Source organism: Suncus etruscus, chromosome 14, assembly GCF_024139225.1.
Source record: "Suncus etruscus isolate mSunEtr1 chromosome 14, mSunEtr1.pri.cur, whole genome shotgun sequence".
Classification (NCBI taxonomy): Eukaryota; Metazoa; Chordata; class Mammalia; order Eulipotyphla; family Soricidae; genus Suncus; species Suncus etruscus.
Genome location: NC_064861.1, coordinates 20,747,129 through 20,765,613, shown reverse-complemented (window position 1 = coordinate 20,765,613; position 18,485 = coordinate 20,747,129). Strand labels below are relative to the sequence as shown.

General features: G+C 37.3%; 1 protein-coding gene across 1 annotated transcript; it reads right to left on the bottom strand.

Moving 5' to 3' along the window:
* Window positions 1–621: 621 nt before the first annotated feature.
* Window positions 622–13,213, bottom strand: YIPF5 (Yip1 domain family member 5). Its single transcript, XM_049786956.1, has 6 exons — window positions 13,079–13,213; window positions 12,511–12,621; window positions 6,421–6,590; window positions 5,464–5,609; window positions 2,659–2,840; window positions 622–1,050 (listed from the first exon to the last, which is right to left on the bottom strand). Exons 2-6 carry the CDS (start codon window positions 12,609–12,611, stop codon window positions 888–890), a joined length of 762 nt encoding a protein of 253 aa, XP_049642913.1. The 5' UTR covers window positions 12,612–12,621; window positions 13,079–13,213; the 3' UTR covers window positions 622–887.
* Between the last annotated feature and the right edge of the window lie 5,272 nt (window positions 13,214–18,485).

Genomic DNA, 18,485 nt, shown 5'->3' with positions numbered 1-18,485 from the left:
ATGCTCCTGCCTCTCGGGGTCTCCCCCAGGCTCTGGCTGGGTATGGGAGCACTCAGGTTTCTCACATATCTGATGCTTGATAGTGTCCCTCCCAAGCACTTTCTTGGATGCCCTCAAGTGTCCCTATCTCACAGGTTACTTTGGGAGAACGCTTAGTCTATTACCTGGAAGGTGGGGGATGCCCAGCCCCACCTGTACTTTAAAGGGCCAGGAACTCTGCACAGTTCAGAGAACTTTGGACCTGAGCTACATTCATTGGATAGCCATGGCCTCTTTATAAAAAAAAATTACTCATGGAAAACTGTGAACTCAATGTATCACCAACATTTTAGCAAAAATACCATGAGATAATTTAAATGAATGTAAATTTGAAATGCAAATTCATCAAACTCTACATTGAGGTCACTCCCCGCAAAAGTGTATGACTTGAGATACAGGCAAATTTTCTTTCCTTATTACTTTACTTGGAAAAATATTTCTGCATTAAGACCATGCCTTCTTTACTATGCCTGGACTGTTTTTCAGGGAGATTACCAGCTCTTCGGTTAGTTTTCCAGTTGTTAAAAATCTATCAAAAAACATCATGGTGTAATTTATATAAGGTAAACTCCTTTTCAAAGGTTGCAGGAACAGGAAAGAGATAGCACTCTTTATTTGTATATGCGCAACATTTAAAGCTAGTCACACTGCAGATAAATCCAATATAGTATTCAAAAGTTCTGTAAAAATGAACAGAAGTGATACATGTTAACTTCCATTGCTCTAATAGTCAAAGGCTGGAACTGCAGGAAAGTTGTGCCTACAGCAGTTTGCTGGTCCAATTTCAGACTTCAAAGTTCTTTACGTTTATTTGGCCCAATAATGTCCACATTCCAGATAAATTCAGTTCAAAAGACGGAAATTAGAGCAAAGACTCCATATAACAAAGCACAAGGATATGCTACTAGAAGTTGTTGTCCTTCCATGGCTAATGCCGAAATAAAAATTTTAGAAGCAGAAAAACTACACCATCCGATAATCCCAGCAGTGAGAATGATTCCTACCATGCCTCTGTAATCAAGAAAAGGCAATAGATTAGTCATGTAAAATGAGAATAAGTTTGAAGGAAAACATTTCAACCCATATGTTGAAATGCTGAAATAATCAAGACCGTAGTTTCAAATGTTAAAATGCACCACTCAGCACATTCAGTGAGGCTGAGTTCTTTTATGTAATAAGAAATCCATTTCTTTTTTTTTTTTTTTTTTTTTTTTTGGTTTTTGGGCCACACCCGGTGACGCTCAGGGGTTACTCATGGCTATGCGCTCAGAAGTCGCTCCTGGCTTGGGGGACCATATGGGACGCCAGGGAATCGAACCGCGGTCCGTCTCCTAGGCTAGCGCAGGTAAGGCAGGCACCTTACCTCCAGCGCCACCGCCCGGCCCCAGAAATCCATTTCTAACTATTACTTTGCTCCATTCAGCACAGGATTTCTCAACACTAATACTGAAATTTGTCGGGATGTGGCTCACTTAATCATGAAGCAAGTCAGTGTGTGACCAGACTTTTTCATCAGAATTTAAGTAGCTCTACACATAAGACAACAAAAATCATCTCTAGAGAGAAAAGCATGATCTGGGTGGCTATAAAACACTACTGTTGTAAAAAAATGTTTCCTCAACAGTAATCTAAGGTAGTTTCTATGTTAAACACAAAGAGATTATTTTTACCCAAAGCAGGTACACTGTAAAGCCAACACATTGCCAAATCTCTAGTATTAAAAAAGTGATGTATACTCTGCTACATTTCTACTTTAACTTTGTGTGTATAAAGTTCTGAGATTAAAAAATTATTTTAAGGTGTCAGAACGGTGGCATCTGCCTTGCACACGCTAACTTAGGATGGACCAAGGTTCGATTCTCCTGGCGTCCCATATGGTCCCCAAGCCAGAAGCGATTTCTGACAGCATAGCCAGGAGTAACCCGAGTGTCACTGGCTGTGACCCACAAACAAACAAAAAATTCTTTTAATTAAATCACTGTGAATTATGGTTATAAAGTTAGTCATGGTTGCATTTCAGGCAGACAACACCTGATCATTGTTATGTTAGCAGCAGCCACAAAGAGGAACTTTGCTAGCAGTGATTTACTTTTCTCTTAAACTTTACTAAAATGTTTTAAAACTCATAAAGCTGCTTACAAGTTTATCTGAGAAAAAAGGTAAGCTGCAGTATAGTAACTACCCTCAATCATCATAAAAATGTTTCAGTACCTGTTAAAAACCTGACAAATATGTATATTTGCGTATATGTTTATTTTTCGTTCACTGAGCATATGCCTAACATTACAAACAATAATATAAGGCTTATAATGATCAACAGGAAGATAAAGATAATTTTATAAACCTGACTTTCTCCAGACCATGTTTAAATTAAAAATAACTGTTCAGCTTAATGATAAATAATGAAATATTTTTATCATGAGTAAAAGTAGAGATGGCAATAAGATTTTAAAATTGACTCAGTTTCACTGTTCTATATGGAAAAGCACATAGCACAGTGCTCCTACAGAGGCAGTTTGCATGCTGAATCAGTTATTTCTCTCAAACTGAGAGTGAGATGAGTTCTAATGGCACAGAACTGCTCAATCAGAGTCTGCAAAATAAAGTACCGATACTTACTGCAAAGAAAAGATCACGGCAAAACTGGAGAGCAGGATCATGGGAAGAAGACAATAGCCAAGTACACTTGCCACACAACCGAATGAAACACCTGTCATGCTCATCAAGTTTAATAAACAAAACATTCCTAGACATCCAATTGCACTGATCCCATATACATAGCCAAACTGGATTTTGCCAGCCTGTGAGTAAACAAATGAGTACAAGTTAAAAGGGTACAATATGATGTTTTTTGTATTTTTGCTTTTTATTTCTTGGGGGTTTGCTTTATTTCCCTAAAATATAATATATAGAATATAACAAATTTGTAAGCAGCAGAATATAAAGAGAAATTTGTTTAGACAGAAAGCAGACTGGCTTTTACATCTTTTTTTTTTTTTTTTTTTTTTTTGGTTTTTGGTTTTTGGGTCACACCCGGCAGCACTCAGGGGTTACTCATGGCTCTATGGCTCCTGGCAGGCTCAGGGGACCATATGGGATGCCAGAATTCAAACCACCATCCTTCTGAATGCAAGGCAAATACTTTACCTTCATGCTATCTCTCCAGCCCCTTCTACATCATTCTTAAGAAGTTTAATGTATCTACCTCTTACTACACAGATATTTGACTTTCCAACTTCCGTTAGTTTTGAGTTTGTCATAGAACAGATCAAAGAAAGACACAAAATCATGGTAAATTATCTACAGCTAGAAACTTCTAAAAGGAAATCTGGTTGAATTTAAACAATGTACAGAGTCAAGATAAAAAAATCATTCAGAATGTTTTTATAACCACTAATATCACTTGAAAGCATCTAATTTCACCAAAATTGTCTGCAAAGCAATATATTTTCATTGGCAGATGTAGCCTCATCTCTTTAATAGCAGAGATTACTTCATCTTTCTCTTTATGTGGGTATTAGAGGGTCTAAGTGAAAGGAAGCCAAGATAAGTGGGATCAGGGTTCTACAGGTAAGGGAAAGAAAATAATGACTATTGGGCCAGAGCAGTGGCACAGTAGTAGGGCATTTGCCTTGCATGCAGCTGACCCAGGATGGACCTCAGTTTGATCCCCCAGCATCCCCTACGGTCCCCCAAGTCAGGAGTGATTTCTGAGAGCAGAGCCAAGAGTAACCCTTGAGCATCACCAGATGTGGCTCAAAATATACATACATACATACATACATACATACATACATACATACATACATACAATCAATCAAAAGAAAATACCAAGAAAATACTGACCAGAAAGAAACAGAACAAAAACTGTTTTCTTCATTGTTTCAAATCGCTAGTTGATTTAGACAAGCCTATGGTTAAAATTAAACTAGCAATTCTGTTTTAAGAAAAACATCCTTGAACAGTTTGGCCAACAAAAAATTGCCAAGTTGGTATTGCATTACTTTTAGACAAGTGAACAAACATGTATTTGGATCAATTTTAGACTAACATCAGTCTGGAGAGAAGATTTCTTGAAGTTCAGAATGGGCTGACAAGTTTTCAATACATAAAACTCCATGACAGGAGGGGCAGCTGAGTGGGATGAGCACATGCCTTGCGAGCAGGACCCCAGGTTTGCTCCCAGCAACTGCATCTGATCCCTTGAGCACTGCCAGGAACAATGTAAGCACAGAGCTGAGAAAAGACCCCAGCACTGTGGGTGACTCCTTCCCATCGGCAAAATAAACAAACTAATAAGTATAAATTGCAAAAATCTTTAAGTAGGGAGAATAAAATCATTATCTATCAAAAAAAAAAAAGAAGGGGGATTAAATAATCTGTTCAAAGATGGTACAAGTGCTTCTCATGACTAAAAATTCCATTCCATTCTGTTACATTATTTATCATTTGAAATTAGAAACTTAAGATAAAACAGTGACTTCCAATGTCTTTCTTATACAATGTTTAAGAAACATTAACTTGAACATTCTCAGGAAGTGGAGGTAAGGACTAAAGCTTATCATTTTTGGGATTTTTTTTTCTTTTTGGTCACACCCGATGGCACTAAGGAGTTACTCCTGGCTCTGTGCTTAGAAATCGCCCCTGGCAGGCAAGGGGACCATATGGGATGACAGGATTCAAACTACCATCTGTCCTGGATATGCTGCATGCAAAGCAAATCCCCTACCACTGTACTATCTCTCCAGGCCCAGCTTGTCATTTTTTAATGTTTTATTTCATTAAGGAAATTAAAGCTAACATCTTTAACATACAACAATACATTAAAAAAAAATACCCTAAACACACACACACATCAGAGCAGTAGGCTAAACAAATTAATCAGCCTTTGAAAAGTAAAAATAAAAAAAGGACTTTAGATGAGTGAATTCCCTCATTTATTAGTAATGGAAAAAGTATAGAACAGGTCCCCGGAGAGATAGCACAGCGGCGTTTGCCTTGCAAGCAGCCGATCCAGGACCAAAGGTGGTTGGTTCGAATCCCGGTGTCCCATAGGGTCCCCCGTGCCTGCCAGGAGCTATTTCTGAGCAGACAGCCAGGAGTAACCCCTGAGCACCGCCGGGTGTGACCCGAAAACCAAAAAAAAAAAAAAAAAAAAAAAAGTATAGAACAGGAATTCAAACAATACCATACAAAACACGTCATAAATTGGTATCAAGTATAAATTTTTGGTAAACTGGGGACATTGGTGGTTGGAAATGTTCATGGATGGAGGGCGATTTAATTGTAAGACTGAAACTCAATCATGAACTACTTTGTAATCATGATGTTTAAATAAAAGGAAAAACAAAACCAAAAAAAAACTTGGTACAAGACTTAAAGACTGCTTTAATCTCACACTTAAAATTGAAATTAAAATCTTACCAGTAGTAATGTGGCGCCAAAAGCAAGACAAAACACCATTGGTCCCGCCAAATCAGTCTCATTCATAATGCTGCCATCTGCTACTTTTAATGGATGTAATACTGTTAGTGTTTTTTGCCAGATGTGATCAAAATTGATACCTAACTCTAAGGAAGAAAAAAATTCAGGAAGTCAATTAGGATTTGTGATCTACCTTTGACTGATAAGACAAAAACTAGGGTAAAGTTATTATCCAGCATCAAAAGAGGATCTAATAACAGAGGCATTACTTTTGGAAGTCCAATTTCTGGCCTCAAATAATTATGGTATACTCTACAAATATCTAAGTACTAATTTGGAGTTAAGAAAACGTGTGCATATAAGGAAAAACACAATCTGCTATGATTGTAGTGCAAAGTCTGTATGGGTGATTTTAACAGAAAGTTGTTCTTTACCTGGGGCTTCACAAATACCTGAAGGCCCTGTCAAACTGTATTCAAATCTTTGCCTATGTACATATGTATGTAATTTCTGAGGAGAGTATAACTTGAATTATATTTTTACAGGATACCTGATCCAAAAATGAACTTATTAGTTTTAGAATACAATTTGAAAACCTAATGGTTTTCTTAGAAAACCTACTGGTTCTGCTACCCCTTATTTTCATGGAAAATATATTCCATGTAGAATAGCCAATATTATACTATTTCCTTTCAATTCTTCATTGGCAGGATAAAATCAAGAATCTGAAGTAGAAATGAATGCTTACCTATTAATGTTTTATTCTAACTTCATAATTAGCTATTAAAAACAGGGCCCCTATAACTTACATGGACTAAACTGTTTAAATTCATCAACTTCTAATACATTTTCCTAAACATTACTTTAGTAAAGGACAACTTATCCAAATTAAGAATTTTTTTCATTGACAAGTCAAAAATTATAGAACACTCTCAAATGCAGTAACTTATTTCCTACCTTCTAATAAAGGTGGCTCATCCTCAAAGCTATTTCCATAAATTGTCTGAGAAGTACTTGAAGTGTGCGAAGTGGGCCGGTAAATCTGCCCATGGTAAGGCTGCTGGGGGGGCATCATGTCAGTAGGAACAAACTGGCCTTGCTGTGAATAGTCATAGCCAGCATACTGTCTGTAAATCAAAAGTAAGTATATTTCTCAAATGTCACATTCACATATATCTCACCCCACCATTACATCTCCCCACTTATCTATAAAGGTCAATATCACTGACAGAGAATTTTAGGTAATATTGAATATATCCATTATTCCCTTTTATTGGCGGAGGGATCATGGGCAGAGATACATGGCTACATCTGGGGTGTTTAGAATTTATTCTCGACTCTGCTCAGGGATTAGTTCAAGCATTGCTCTGGAGACCTTATGTTACCAGAGATTGAAACAGGGACTACTGGTAGAAATCAAGTGCTTTATTCTCTGTACACTTCTCACCCTACTTTGCCCATTTTTATAGATGGTGGATAAAATGATTAAGATTAAACTGATTATCCATAATGAAAAGTCTACTTTTTTTTTCTTGCAATTAAGTCAACACTTACAAAGCACTTCAGCATTCTGTAGACTACAAAACTTTTGAATATACCTAGATCAACAAAAAAGTTTTCCATTTTATCTATATTTTCTTAGTTTATATCTATAACATAAAAATAGCTGTGAAAAATAACTCATGCCTAACAACATGAATGAAAAATTTAGACAAGACTTTATACTATATGTAACACAACCTTCTTCTGTAAATGAGATGTTCATTGAATGTTATATCATTCTATAGCTGGCTGTGTTAAGGGTAAATTCCTGGCTAGGTGTTCAAGGATCACTCCTGAGAAGACTTAGGGGATTCATGCAGTATCAGGGATTGAATTAGAATCATTTTTTTTGGGGGGGGCACACCAGGTGACACTCTAGTTACTTCTGGCTCTGCACTCAGAAATCGCTCGTGTCTTGGGGGAACCATATGGAACACTGGAGAATCAAACTGTGGTCAGTCTGCTTACAAGGCAAACACCCTACTACTGCGCCTATGAACAGCTTCTTGCAAGGCAAACACTCTACCCACTGTAATATCTTTCTGGCCCTATAAACACAGTCTTCTTTACTTTTTATAGTATGTTTTTTTTTTTTTGAAGGTAGGTCAAGTTCTTTGATAACAACATTTCATCTCAAAGAAGAGTAGGGAAAAAAATCTTTTTATTTTTTTATTTTTGGGGCCACACCCAGTGACTCTCAGGGGGTTAACTCCTGGCTATGCGCTCAGAAATTCAGACATCGCTCCTGGCCTGGGGGACCATATGGGAAACTGGGGGTCCAACTGAGTTCCATCCTGCATCAGCCCCATGCAAAGCAAATATTCTACAGCTGCACAAAACCACCATCCATTTCAAATGAGTGAGAAACAAAATACCAAGTTTGTTGTGAAAGCTTTCTAAATACAATGAAACAGTATTAGTATACTTTGCATTTCAATAGAACTTTAATTGTCCAATGTAGGTACATAGCAATCACTTCACTTGATAATTAAACAGCTTCTGTGTTTTCTTAAATGGCTACTTTATCGATCATTAGTCATTTCAGTGGTAATAAGAACAACAAAAATCATTAGTGCTTCTAAACACCTATTAATACCACATTTAGGGAACTTTGACTTATTTATCTTTGATACTAATCCAATTACACAGTTAAGAAACACAAAATAATTATTCAAAGGAGAGGAAAAAAGAGACACTAGGTAGTGCTGAGGATGGAAAGTAAGCCTCCAGTTTGCACTTATGTGTTCAACATAGGATGCTCAGTTTCTAGGCCCAATATTATTTTAATAGCAAAAAAGGAAGATAAAGCAATACAAACAGCTTTCTGTGACTATACTATGCTAATTGCACAGATTCCTATGCACCATTAGAAGGAATGACTGTAATTTTTCATACCATAAGACATACTCCCCTCTTACCCCCCAGTGCATCTTAGGGAGCAAATGCCACCTGGAGCTGAAGCTTGAGTGCTTTGGAAGGGAGCGTCTAAAAACCAAGTGTGTCTTACGGTCAGGTGTGTCTTATAGAGAGAAAAATATGGTACATACTGGTAAATATTCACTGGAGAAGAAAATAAGCAAAGTTCAGAGAATGTATAGCATAATGTACACCACTGTAATTGTATTATTCGGAATATATCTACCTATCTTTGCTATAGTTACAAGTGTTGTATGTGTACTATATAAATGTGTATAAATAAAACAAATACAGGAATAATAGTAATCAAAGTTATGTAATATGAGAGGATTAGAAGCAGGAGAAGCAGAGACTTAATTTTCACATTGTAACTTTTAGACCTTTATCATGTACCCTAACTAGGTTTGATCCTAGCACCCAAGGGTCTCCTGAACACTGCTGTGTTAAACCTCAGAAGGTCCCGAGACCCATAGAGTGTGGCCACAAGATGCACTGGATCCTCCGACTTTCTAAACCAGGACCCATGAACAACCTCTAGTCTTCTGGAGCACTGTTAAGGCCCCAAACTAAAAAGTAAAAACTTTCACATCTTTAAAAATATTGTAGTTGGGGGCCAGAGAGATAGCACAGCGGTAGGGCATTTGCCTTGCATGCAGCTGACCTAGGAGGGACCTGGTTTGATTCCCGGCATCCGATAAGGTCCCCCAGCCTGCTAGGTGCAATTTCTGAGTGCAGAGCCAGGAGTAATTCCTGAGCACCACTGGGTGTGGCCCCAAACCAACCAATCAATCAATCAATAAATAAATTAAAAACAATATATTGCAGTAATGATCTATTATTCAATGCATAATAAAGCACTAATTGGCTACTAAAATAAATTCTAAAGTATCATATAAAATGTAAGTTTATATTAACTCCTCAAAATTTCTAAAAATGTGTAACATATCTTAGTAACCTAATACTCTATGCCCGTTATAAAGATGGGGAAATAGTATTTGATTTCAAATGATTTGCCTGGGATTGGCACAAAGATTTAAAACTAGACTTCTAACTCTAGATGACAACTCTTAAGGATGACAGTAATAGCTACCCAAAATCCTATCTTACAGAGACAACTATAATAATATTTTTTCTATACATTCATTTCCCTATTTGGGTGTGCCATTCTCATTTACTTATACACACAAATACATATTCCACTGGAAACCTCATTTTCTGATTTAGTACAAGATACCAAAAAATGTGGTAGTGTATATGAGCCCCACCCCCATGTTTCAGGGCCACAATCAGCAGTGCTTGGGGTCTACTCTTGGCTCTATGCTCAGATTACGTCTGGAAATGCTCCAGAGATCATATGCGGTATTGGAAATCGACTAGGGTCTACTACATGTACCACAGAGTACCAAAAAAAGATGCTCATTATTATTATGGCAACAGCTTTGACCTTGAGTATTACTGAAAAATGACATGGGAACTGTGGGATCGGTAGCCTATACTGGACATTTTTACTCATGTTTATAGGGGTCACCTTAATAGTGCTTAGCCTGCTGGTACAGTCAAGGGCCTAACAGTTCTGTACACAGATCCAGAAGGGTTGGGAACCATCCCATCTCCATCCGGACACCTTGGGATATCAAACAGACACACCCCTACAAGACTGGATACACTCATGCTTCTGTCCTGCATTGTCATCCCAACCCTAGGCCAGGGATTGCCCCGGGTCACTTCCATCTATTCTGTAAACCCAAAACTTCCTGAAACCATTACCACATATTCATCTCTTTTATTGGGTGCAGGTGGGACATACAACTCATATTTCTTAGGCAGTTAACAGCCTCAAATGTGAAAGTCTTTCACTATATTATATTTCTATCTATGTATATTTCTAGGTTGGTGAGCAATAGCCTTACAAACCCGGCTGACCCAACATTTGGTGCATATATACTGATTAGTTAGTACTTCTTGGTAAGCAGTGCCCATCGTTTTCTCTTAATTATTTTCTTATTTGGTTTCTGGCCACACCGCATGACACTCAGGGGTTACTCCTATTTATATGCTCAGAAATCGCTCCTGGCTTGGGGGACCATATGGGATGCTGGGGGATCAAACCGCGGTCTGTCCAGGCTAGCGCAGGCAAAGTAGATGCCTTAGCACTTGTGCCACTGCTCCGGCCCCTTAAATATTTTCAAAAGCCTGAAGCTACTATCAGCAAGGACTCATTTAGTGAGTTCCAGTTGATCTTACATTTCTGTTCACATAAATTTACAGATGCAAAACACAAGTGCAGATTTAGGTAAATGGAAATTTCTTAACATAATTTTTTATTTGCTTTATTAAATGATCAGAGATAAGTTCTCAATAATATATAGTTAAGAATTCATTAGAAAGGAGAATGTGACGAATATGGAGAAAAGAATCTTTTACTTCTTCACTTCCACCATTCAATTTATGCTAATTCTCAGGGGAAAAGAAACCACAGACACATCAAGTCAATTATGCTCAAGGATCTACCTCAGAGTTCTTTAGCCTTTTCACACCAGCAGATCAGTGCCTGTCCTACATTGTGGGACTTGGACCAGAAGTTAGAAGGTGACAAACCAGTGATTTTCAATCCTTTTATACCTGTTGTCTAGCATTGCTTTGTGGACTGATAGCTGAAGACCACTGGTATATGGACTGTAAAATATACAGTGTAGCCCAAACAGATCATGCTGTAGAGGTGATTTGGGTTATCCCATTTTTTAATTTTTGATCACTTCAATTCAGATTTAAAAATGTAAAACTCTTTAGTACTACATGTTCCTTTTTGGGCTGACGAGGTACATGACCTTCATTTTGCTTTTATTCTGAAAAAGTTTTCATGACGCTTTTAATTCAGAGTCCATCAGACAATGTCAAAGGATATCCAAAGTTAAAAGCATATCTATATAGGTGTTTGGGTACATGATATAACTTCCTGAAATGGGCCTGGTTTCCCAAAGATTTGAGAGAATCCTGAACCATCTTTAAAAGAAAAGTGTTCAGTAAAACCTTTGTACAGAAAATTCTAGATAAGAGTATCCAACAGATTATCTTAAAGCCTGTAAGGAATTTAGGGCTTAAGGAATATACTACAGGTGGGTATGACATTTGACTTGCATGCAGCCAACCTGAGTTTTATCCCCAACATGCCAAATAGTTCCCTGAGCACACCAGGAGTGAGTCTTGAGTGTAGAACCAAGAGTAACCCCTGAGCATGCCGGATGTGACCCCAAACCAAAACATAAACAAAATACTGAAGAAATTAAGTATATTATGTCCTAGAAGAATGAGATAGAGAGCCGTCAGTTTATTTTTTGCCATGAATACGAAGAACCATTAAAAATAACTTTGGGAGAGATGGCTTTGAATCATTTCAAAACCTAAAGACTTGGAGCAAACCTGCTTTCCATTGGCAATAGCAACTTGAGTGTACTGACCATAGGAATCTGCTATGATAGACAATAAAAACAATTACACAATGCTAAAAGGAAAGTCACCTAATAACTCATAATGGAGGTCATATTTCTAAGCAGTTCTCAAAATGTTCCGTTATCATTAATAACTTCTGAAGGACAGGGGCTGGAGAGGAGGCAGAGGTTAAAACTCTTGCATACTCCAGTTCAGTCCTTAGTCCAATTTTAATATGAATTAATTTATTTAGACTTTCGTCTGAAAGTCACAAATTAAACGGTTAGACAAGCCATCAAATTATTTTCATTTTTAATTCCTATAGACTCTTCTTGGAATGGGACATGCCCATTCATATCTTAAACGATGCAGAAATACTGTTCACATGAAAAACAGTTCCTCCACAGACTACTTTTCCTACTCCTAGCACATATGAAGGCCTTGCAGAGGCCAACTAAACAGGTCATGGTCATCAAGCCCAAACCTCTCCTGAGGAATGAAGGCCATGAAAAAACCGTTTTCCTCACAAGGCCTGACTGCCTTCACACTCAGCTCCCAGAAGAACCATCGTTCCAGATACACACTTTCACTGCCAACCTTGAGTTAAAAAGGGGATGGGACAAAAATGAAAAAAGAAAATTTAAAGCTGAAAAAAATTACTTGTTATAGGCTCCTCCATAATCATAGGATTGCTGTGACTGGTCGTCGATGCTGTAACTGGTCTGGTAGAAATCCGTGTGTAAGTTGTCGAAGCCTGACATAGCAGCTGGTCTGCAAGAAAGAAGAGAAAAGGCAAAGAGCGCTGGTGCGATGCTGGAGCTCGAATTACTGAATTCCTGACTGCTTAGAGCTAACCCAGAAGACAGCAAAGATTTCGTCTGCCAGCCAGGGGATCCGCAGTTGCTTGAGAAACAACGTCTAGGCTTTCCAGGTAAGGCTCGAGAAGACACACCTCCGAGTCAAAGAGCCGGGGTGACCTGGGCAGCGGTCGAGGGTGTGACAGGTTTCTATGGAACCCCAGAAAGAGGACTCCCTGGCCTCTTTAAACTATGACAATGGGGCTGCGCACCAGCAAACGAAGCCCTGCCGCTGACCAGCAAAGAGCTGGTGTCGGGGGAGTTGGGGTCTTGGCAAAAGGGCCCAACGCTGCTGAGTCGAAAAGCAGGGCAGGTCGGGCTGCAGAGGCGTAGGGTGAAGCCGAATACAGTGTACGGCCCGGGACACTCACCAAGTGAGGAGGCGATGGCGACGGATGCAGCAATAACTCCAGCAGCCCCTCAAAAGAACCCCCGAACCGTCTCAGAATCTGAACTGCCCCTGTTGCTACGTGTCACAGGGGCAAAGAACTGCATCCGGGTCGTTCCAGCTAGCGCAGGCGCGTTGACTGTCTTGACCCTGACGCTCCCGAGGGCGGGGCGGGTGGAGAGCAGGAAGCTGGTATGGAGCATGCGTCTTGCCGACCTGGTGATTGGTCCAGTGGCGAGCCAATGGGAAGAGAGAGAAGCTGCTTCCGGCTCTGGTGGTTGCGGGTGATTGAAAGGAGCCAGCCTGCCAGTGGCTACTTTTTGATCTGGAGGTTTTTCCCCATTGAGCTGAGGTTCGAGAAAGGCTTGCCAGCTCTGAAAAGAAAAAGTTTCTTGTGCTCGCTGCAGCAACACATCTACTAAAAGAGGAAAAGTTTCTTCTTTGCAAATAATAGAATCCAGGTCTCTCAGGTGTTACTAAATGCAGACTGCTAACGCACGAATATGCATTTAATTCTTATACTTTATGACACGATGACTTTATTATTTTTTTTTTTGTAGGTGAGGCTGTTCAGTGTTCTTTTAATAACATCGAACTTTGCAAAGTGGCTTGAAAATTATTGGAGTAACAAGAGCGGGGAGCTGCACAACAGTTGAGATGCAAGTCACAGAGAAAGACCTGGAAGACATAAGAACTTACTGGAATTCGGGTGTTCTTTCTAAAAGAAAAGGAAAATTACTGGGCATTCTGATCGCGAAATTTGAGGTTTCTATTTGGAAAAGATGGTTCTGGAATGTGTGTTAAATGACTTTCTTAAAACGGTGAAATTCTTCTATTCTAACTCCATATGCCATGTCATTAACAAATGAGCAGAACTAACTTAAAAATTGATAATACTGGGGCCGGAGAGATAGCACAGCGGTAGGGCGTTTGCCTTGCTTGCAGTCAATCAAGGATAGATGGTGGTTCGAATCCTGGCATCCCATTTAGACCCCCGTTCCAGCCTGGAGGGATTTCTGAGCCCAGAGCCAGGAGTAACCCCTGAGCACCGCTGGGTGTGACCCCCAAAACAAACAAAAAGTTTATAATACTGACATTTACACAAGGATCAAAGTGCCATGGTTTTCACAGAAGTCAAGATTGTTATGGGCTGTGTTTTCAAGGGAATAATAAAGTTTCTCTTGTTATAGCTTTCAAAAACACAGACTCACCAGGAACTCAAATCAAAACAAGCAAATATAAAGTGAAATAATGGGAGAAAATGGCATTATTACCCCCACAGCAGCAAATAGGAAATAGCAGCTGCAAAAGACACTGAAAAACAAAGCCTTCCCCAAACCAAGGAGAATACTCTAGAGATAACTTTTTGTTGCACTTTGATATTTTGTACTAAATAAGAAAAAATTTTAAATTTCTTAACCAACATCTAAATTTACTACCAAATTACTACCAAATGCTTTACCAACCATTTTCAAATACAGTGATGGAAGCTCTGTGCAACTTTAATTAGCATGACCATATATCCTGATTTGCTAAAAAAATAAATAAATAAAAGGCCCATTGTTTTAATAGCTTGAGAGCTATGACATGAAATGTCAGCAAGACATTATTAGGGACTGATCTCTGACCAAAGAACAAGGAGTGCATCCCACCCACAGCTCAAAATGAAAGTTTGGTAGATAAATAATATGTTTATATGTGTTTTAAGTTATAATCTTAAAGATAAGCATCATTTCAACTACATAGTGATATTATAATGAGAAGAATTCTAGTCTTTTATTCTGATACTTCAAAGTATTCTTATATGAGACAAATTTTCACAAAGTACAGACCTACAAAATTTTAAGTTTCTTCTGAAGACTAAATCTTGAGCTAAAGGTATTATTCAAATCCAGCTTGTCTGTGGAATCAATTACTGTCTTTTCCTCTTATCTCTTTCAACAGGCAAGGAAATTGCATTACCTGATTAAATCTTCCATTTTGCTTGTCCAATTTTGAGACAAAAGCAGAAACTTGTGCTTTGAAACTTAAACTTTGAAATATCCCAAAGCATCCTCTTGAGTAGTTTGATGATACCAGTCAATTTTATAACTAACGAGGGAAGTCATTCTTAGGTAAATCTTATTCATAGTGACTTCAATTATCCAGGCAATAAGAGAAAATCATAACAAAGTAAACAAGAATATTTGGTAAATATGCTGACTTGTTAAAGCATTGAGCTAGTTAGATTAAAAAAAAAACCCTCAATAGGTCAAGAGAGGATGAAATATGAGGTAGATTGTAACAACTATCAATCTTCCTCCAAGACCTAATAGGATTATGAAACTTGCAACAAAGCAAAGAAGTCAATTTACATGAATAATATATTTTAGATTATTTACAATTATGCAAGTACATACTTACTAAGATTTCTCTATCTCAAAACCATATCAAAAACTCGTTTTACTTATGTATTTTAGCACTATCCCTCCTCTTTTATAGTAAGTATGGCATGGAGAATTATTCCAGAAAAATGATAGTTTGAACGTATGCAGTTTGCCCCAAATTTAGGCTATATCCAGAGAGCCAAATGAGATATGGATTTGGCATCCACTTACTCATCATGTCAAATTGCACACTGATAATGATGCTAAAAACCAATAATAATGCCCGAGATCTGTTTTCAGTGTCTTCAAATATTAATTATGAAACCACACATCCTGAAAATGACTATTATTTTCCCCAAAAAATACTCTATCCATTTAAAACAGAGGTTTCTCATCAAAATCAGCTTCTGCAACTTCATTAATTTTACTTTGAACAATCAATTGTTGCTTTGAGAAAACAGACTTGCCTGTAAAATCATTGCTGCTTTGGGATATAAATTGATTTTTACAAATTTACAGGAAATTTAACCCTGATTTGACAAATTAGGAGACTTAACCTTGATGTTTCAAAATTATGCATTATTTTTTTAATTATAGTGTTTTTGTTTGTTTGTTTTGTTTTTGGGTCACACCCAGCAGCGCTCAGGGGATACTCCTGGCTCTATGCTCAGAAATCGCTCCTGGCAGGCTCAGGGGACCATATGAGATGCCCGATTTGAACCACCGACCTTCTGCATGCAAGTCAAACACTTTACCTCCATGCTATCTGTCCGACCCCAAATAAAATAAAATAAAATAATAAAATAAAGTAAAGTAAAATAAAATAAAATAAAATAAATAAAATAATGTTAAAAGCATTGCTATAAATATTTTTGTTGTGAAAATCAAAAATGTCACGTTAAATAACAAAAATCTTTTTCTTCTTAGATGAATGAATATTGTGGCTTGGAATCAAGATTTAAGTGACAACACTTGTAGTTTTGTATCTCAAATAACTTAAAGGAAAGATGATGTAAAAAAAGCATTAGAAGATGAAACAGACTTTTATAATAGCAGAACCATTTGCCAAAGGCATATGAGAGGCAATGGGAACATTTAACATATTCAGCCAGCACCTGAATATACTTTCTAAGTGCCAGGTTCTAAACTACTCTAAACAGTTGGCACTAGTAACTCTATAAAGTAGGTAATCTATCTTTGACACATGACAAAACTGGGAATAAGGTGGTTAAGTAACTTGTCAAACATAATTAGGCTAGGAAGTAGGAGGAAATTGTAGACTTGAGGTTTGAATCCAGACAGTCTGGCTCCAAAATCCGTGTGCTAAACCGCTAGCCTATAATGTTACTGGATTACAAATGTGAGTATTGAGAAAAAGCAGTATTTCTAGTGAACACGATACTGTATCTAACATATAGTGTTTATAGTTTATTTAATAGAATTGATTTCATATTATAATTTTATATGTACTTTAAATTATATAGTATAATGTATTTAATGTGTATAGATGCTAAAATTTCAGTGAAAAATTCATAATAAGCTCATACATTCTCACATGTGTATATATTCAAGTTAAAATATTTATAACCTTATCACTTAATGTCCAAGTTTACATCCCACAAGTCTTATCTTTTCACAGTGAAACAGTTCATAATAAGCTCATACATTTTCACATGTTTGTATATTCAAGTTAAAATATCTATAATCCTATCACTTAATGTTCAAGTTTACATTCCATTAGTCTTATCTTTTCATTTATTATCTGAAGCTAGATGCCTCGATTTACATCTACTTCAAAAATCTTTAGTAGATTATTTCAACATTATATGTCTCATTTGTTTCCTGTGTTAAAGCCAAATATTTAAAAGCCAGGCATTTATCTTTGTTGGTTGCTAGGGGAATCACATGACATGATTTATTCAAGTGTCAATGCTTGAATATTGAATACTCAAAAATGTTTCAGTTATTATCTTTATTGAATCTATGTAGCTAGAGGAGCAATAATGACCAAAGTACACTTTGGAAAATCTACAATGATTGGTATTGAACAAGCTATGTCAGAAAACAATAACATTTTCATTCTGATGCTTGCCTGCAGATTTTATGTTTTTGTAAATTTGCCTTTTAATTTTTGTAGATAACTTTGAAATTCGCTTTCAATTTGCTTTCTTCTGCTTCAGACTTTTCGAATTGGGCTTGTCTTAATTATCCATCTTAGTTCCCCAAATATCATTTCCTATCAGGCACTATTGACTTAAGAACCCATCACATGATTTTTTAGTTTTACCATGGTACTTCAATTATTTTAAGTATCAATCTTTCTGTCTACTCTTTTACTTTCTTCTTTTTTGATTAAAGCATGAAATTTACTTTATCAAAAGATGTCACATGAACCAAATGTTATTAAAATTACTTGTAAAGAGAATATACTAATGTTCTAACAAAGTAAAACATTTGTCATAAAGGTCTTTAACATATAATGTTACTCAAAAATCAGAAAGGGAGCAGGGTTTATTATGCTTCATGAGCAGGTGATCTAGATATTAATGCAGGTGTGCTGAGTGTGGTATACTGTATTCCCTTAAGAAGCTCCCTTTTATTTTGTTCGAATTCTTCCTGTCTCAGTTACAGACACATTATATAATCACTATTTTTCATAACAGTTTTACATTTTGCTATCATAAGGAATATTATAGAAAGCTCTATTTTATTATAATCAAAAAATGGTTTTGGTTTTTGGACCACACCCTGTGACGCTCAGGGGTTACACCTGGCTATGCTCAAAAATCCATCCTGGCTTGGGGGACCATATGGGACGCTGGGGGATTGAACCACGGTCCATCCTAGGTCAGACATGTGCAAGGAAATGCCTTACTGCTGCACCACCACTCTGACCCCAATATAGTCAAATATTTCTAATAGTGCTTCTTTAGGAGACTGATGCCAAATAAAAGGAAAAATAAACATTTTTAATTTTTAACTTTATATATTTTCTTTGACATATATACCCAATATACAGAATTC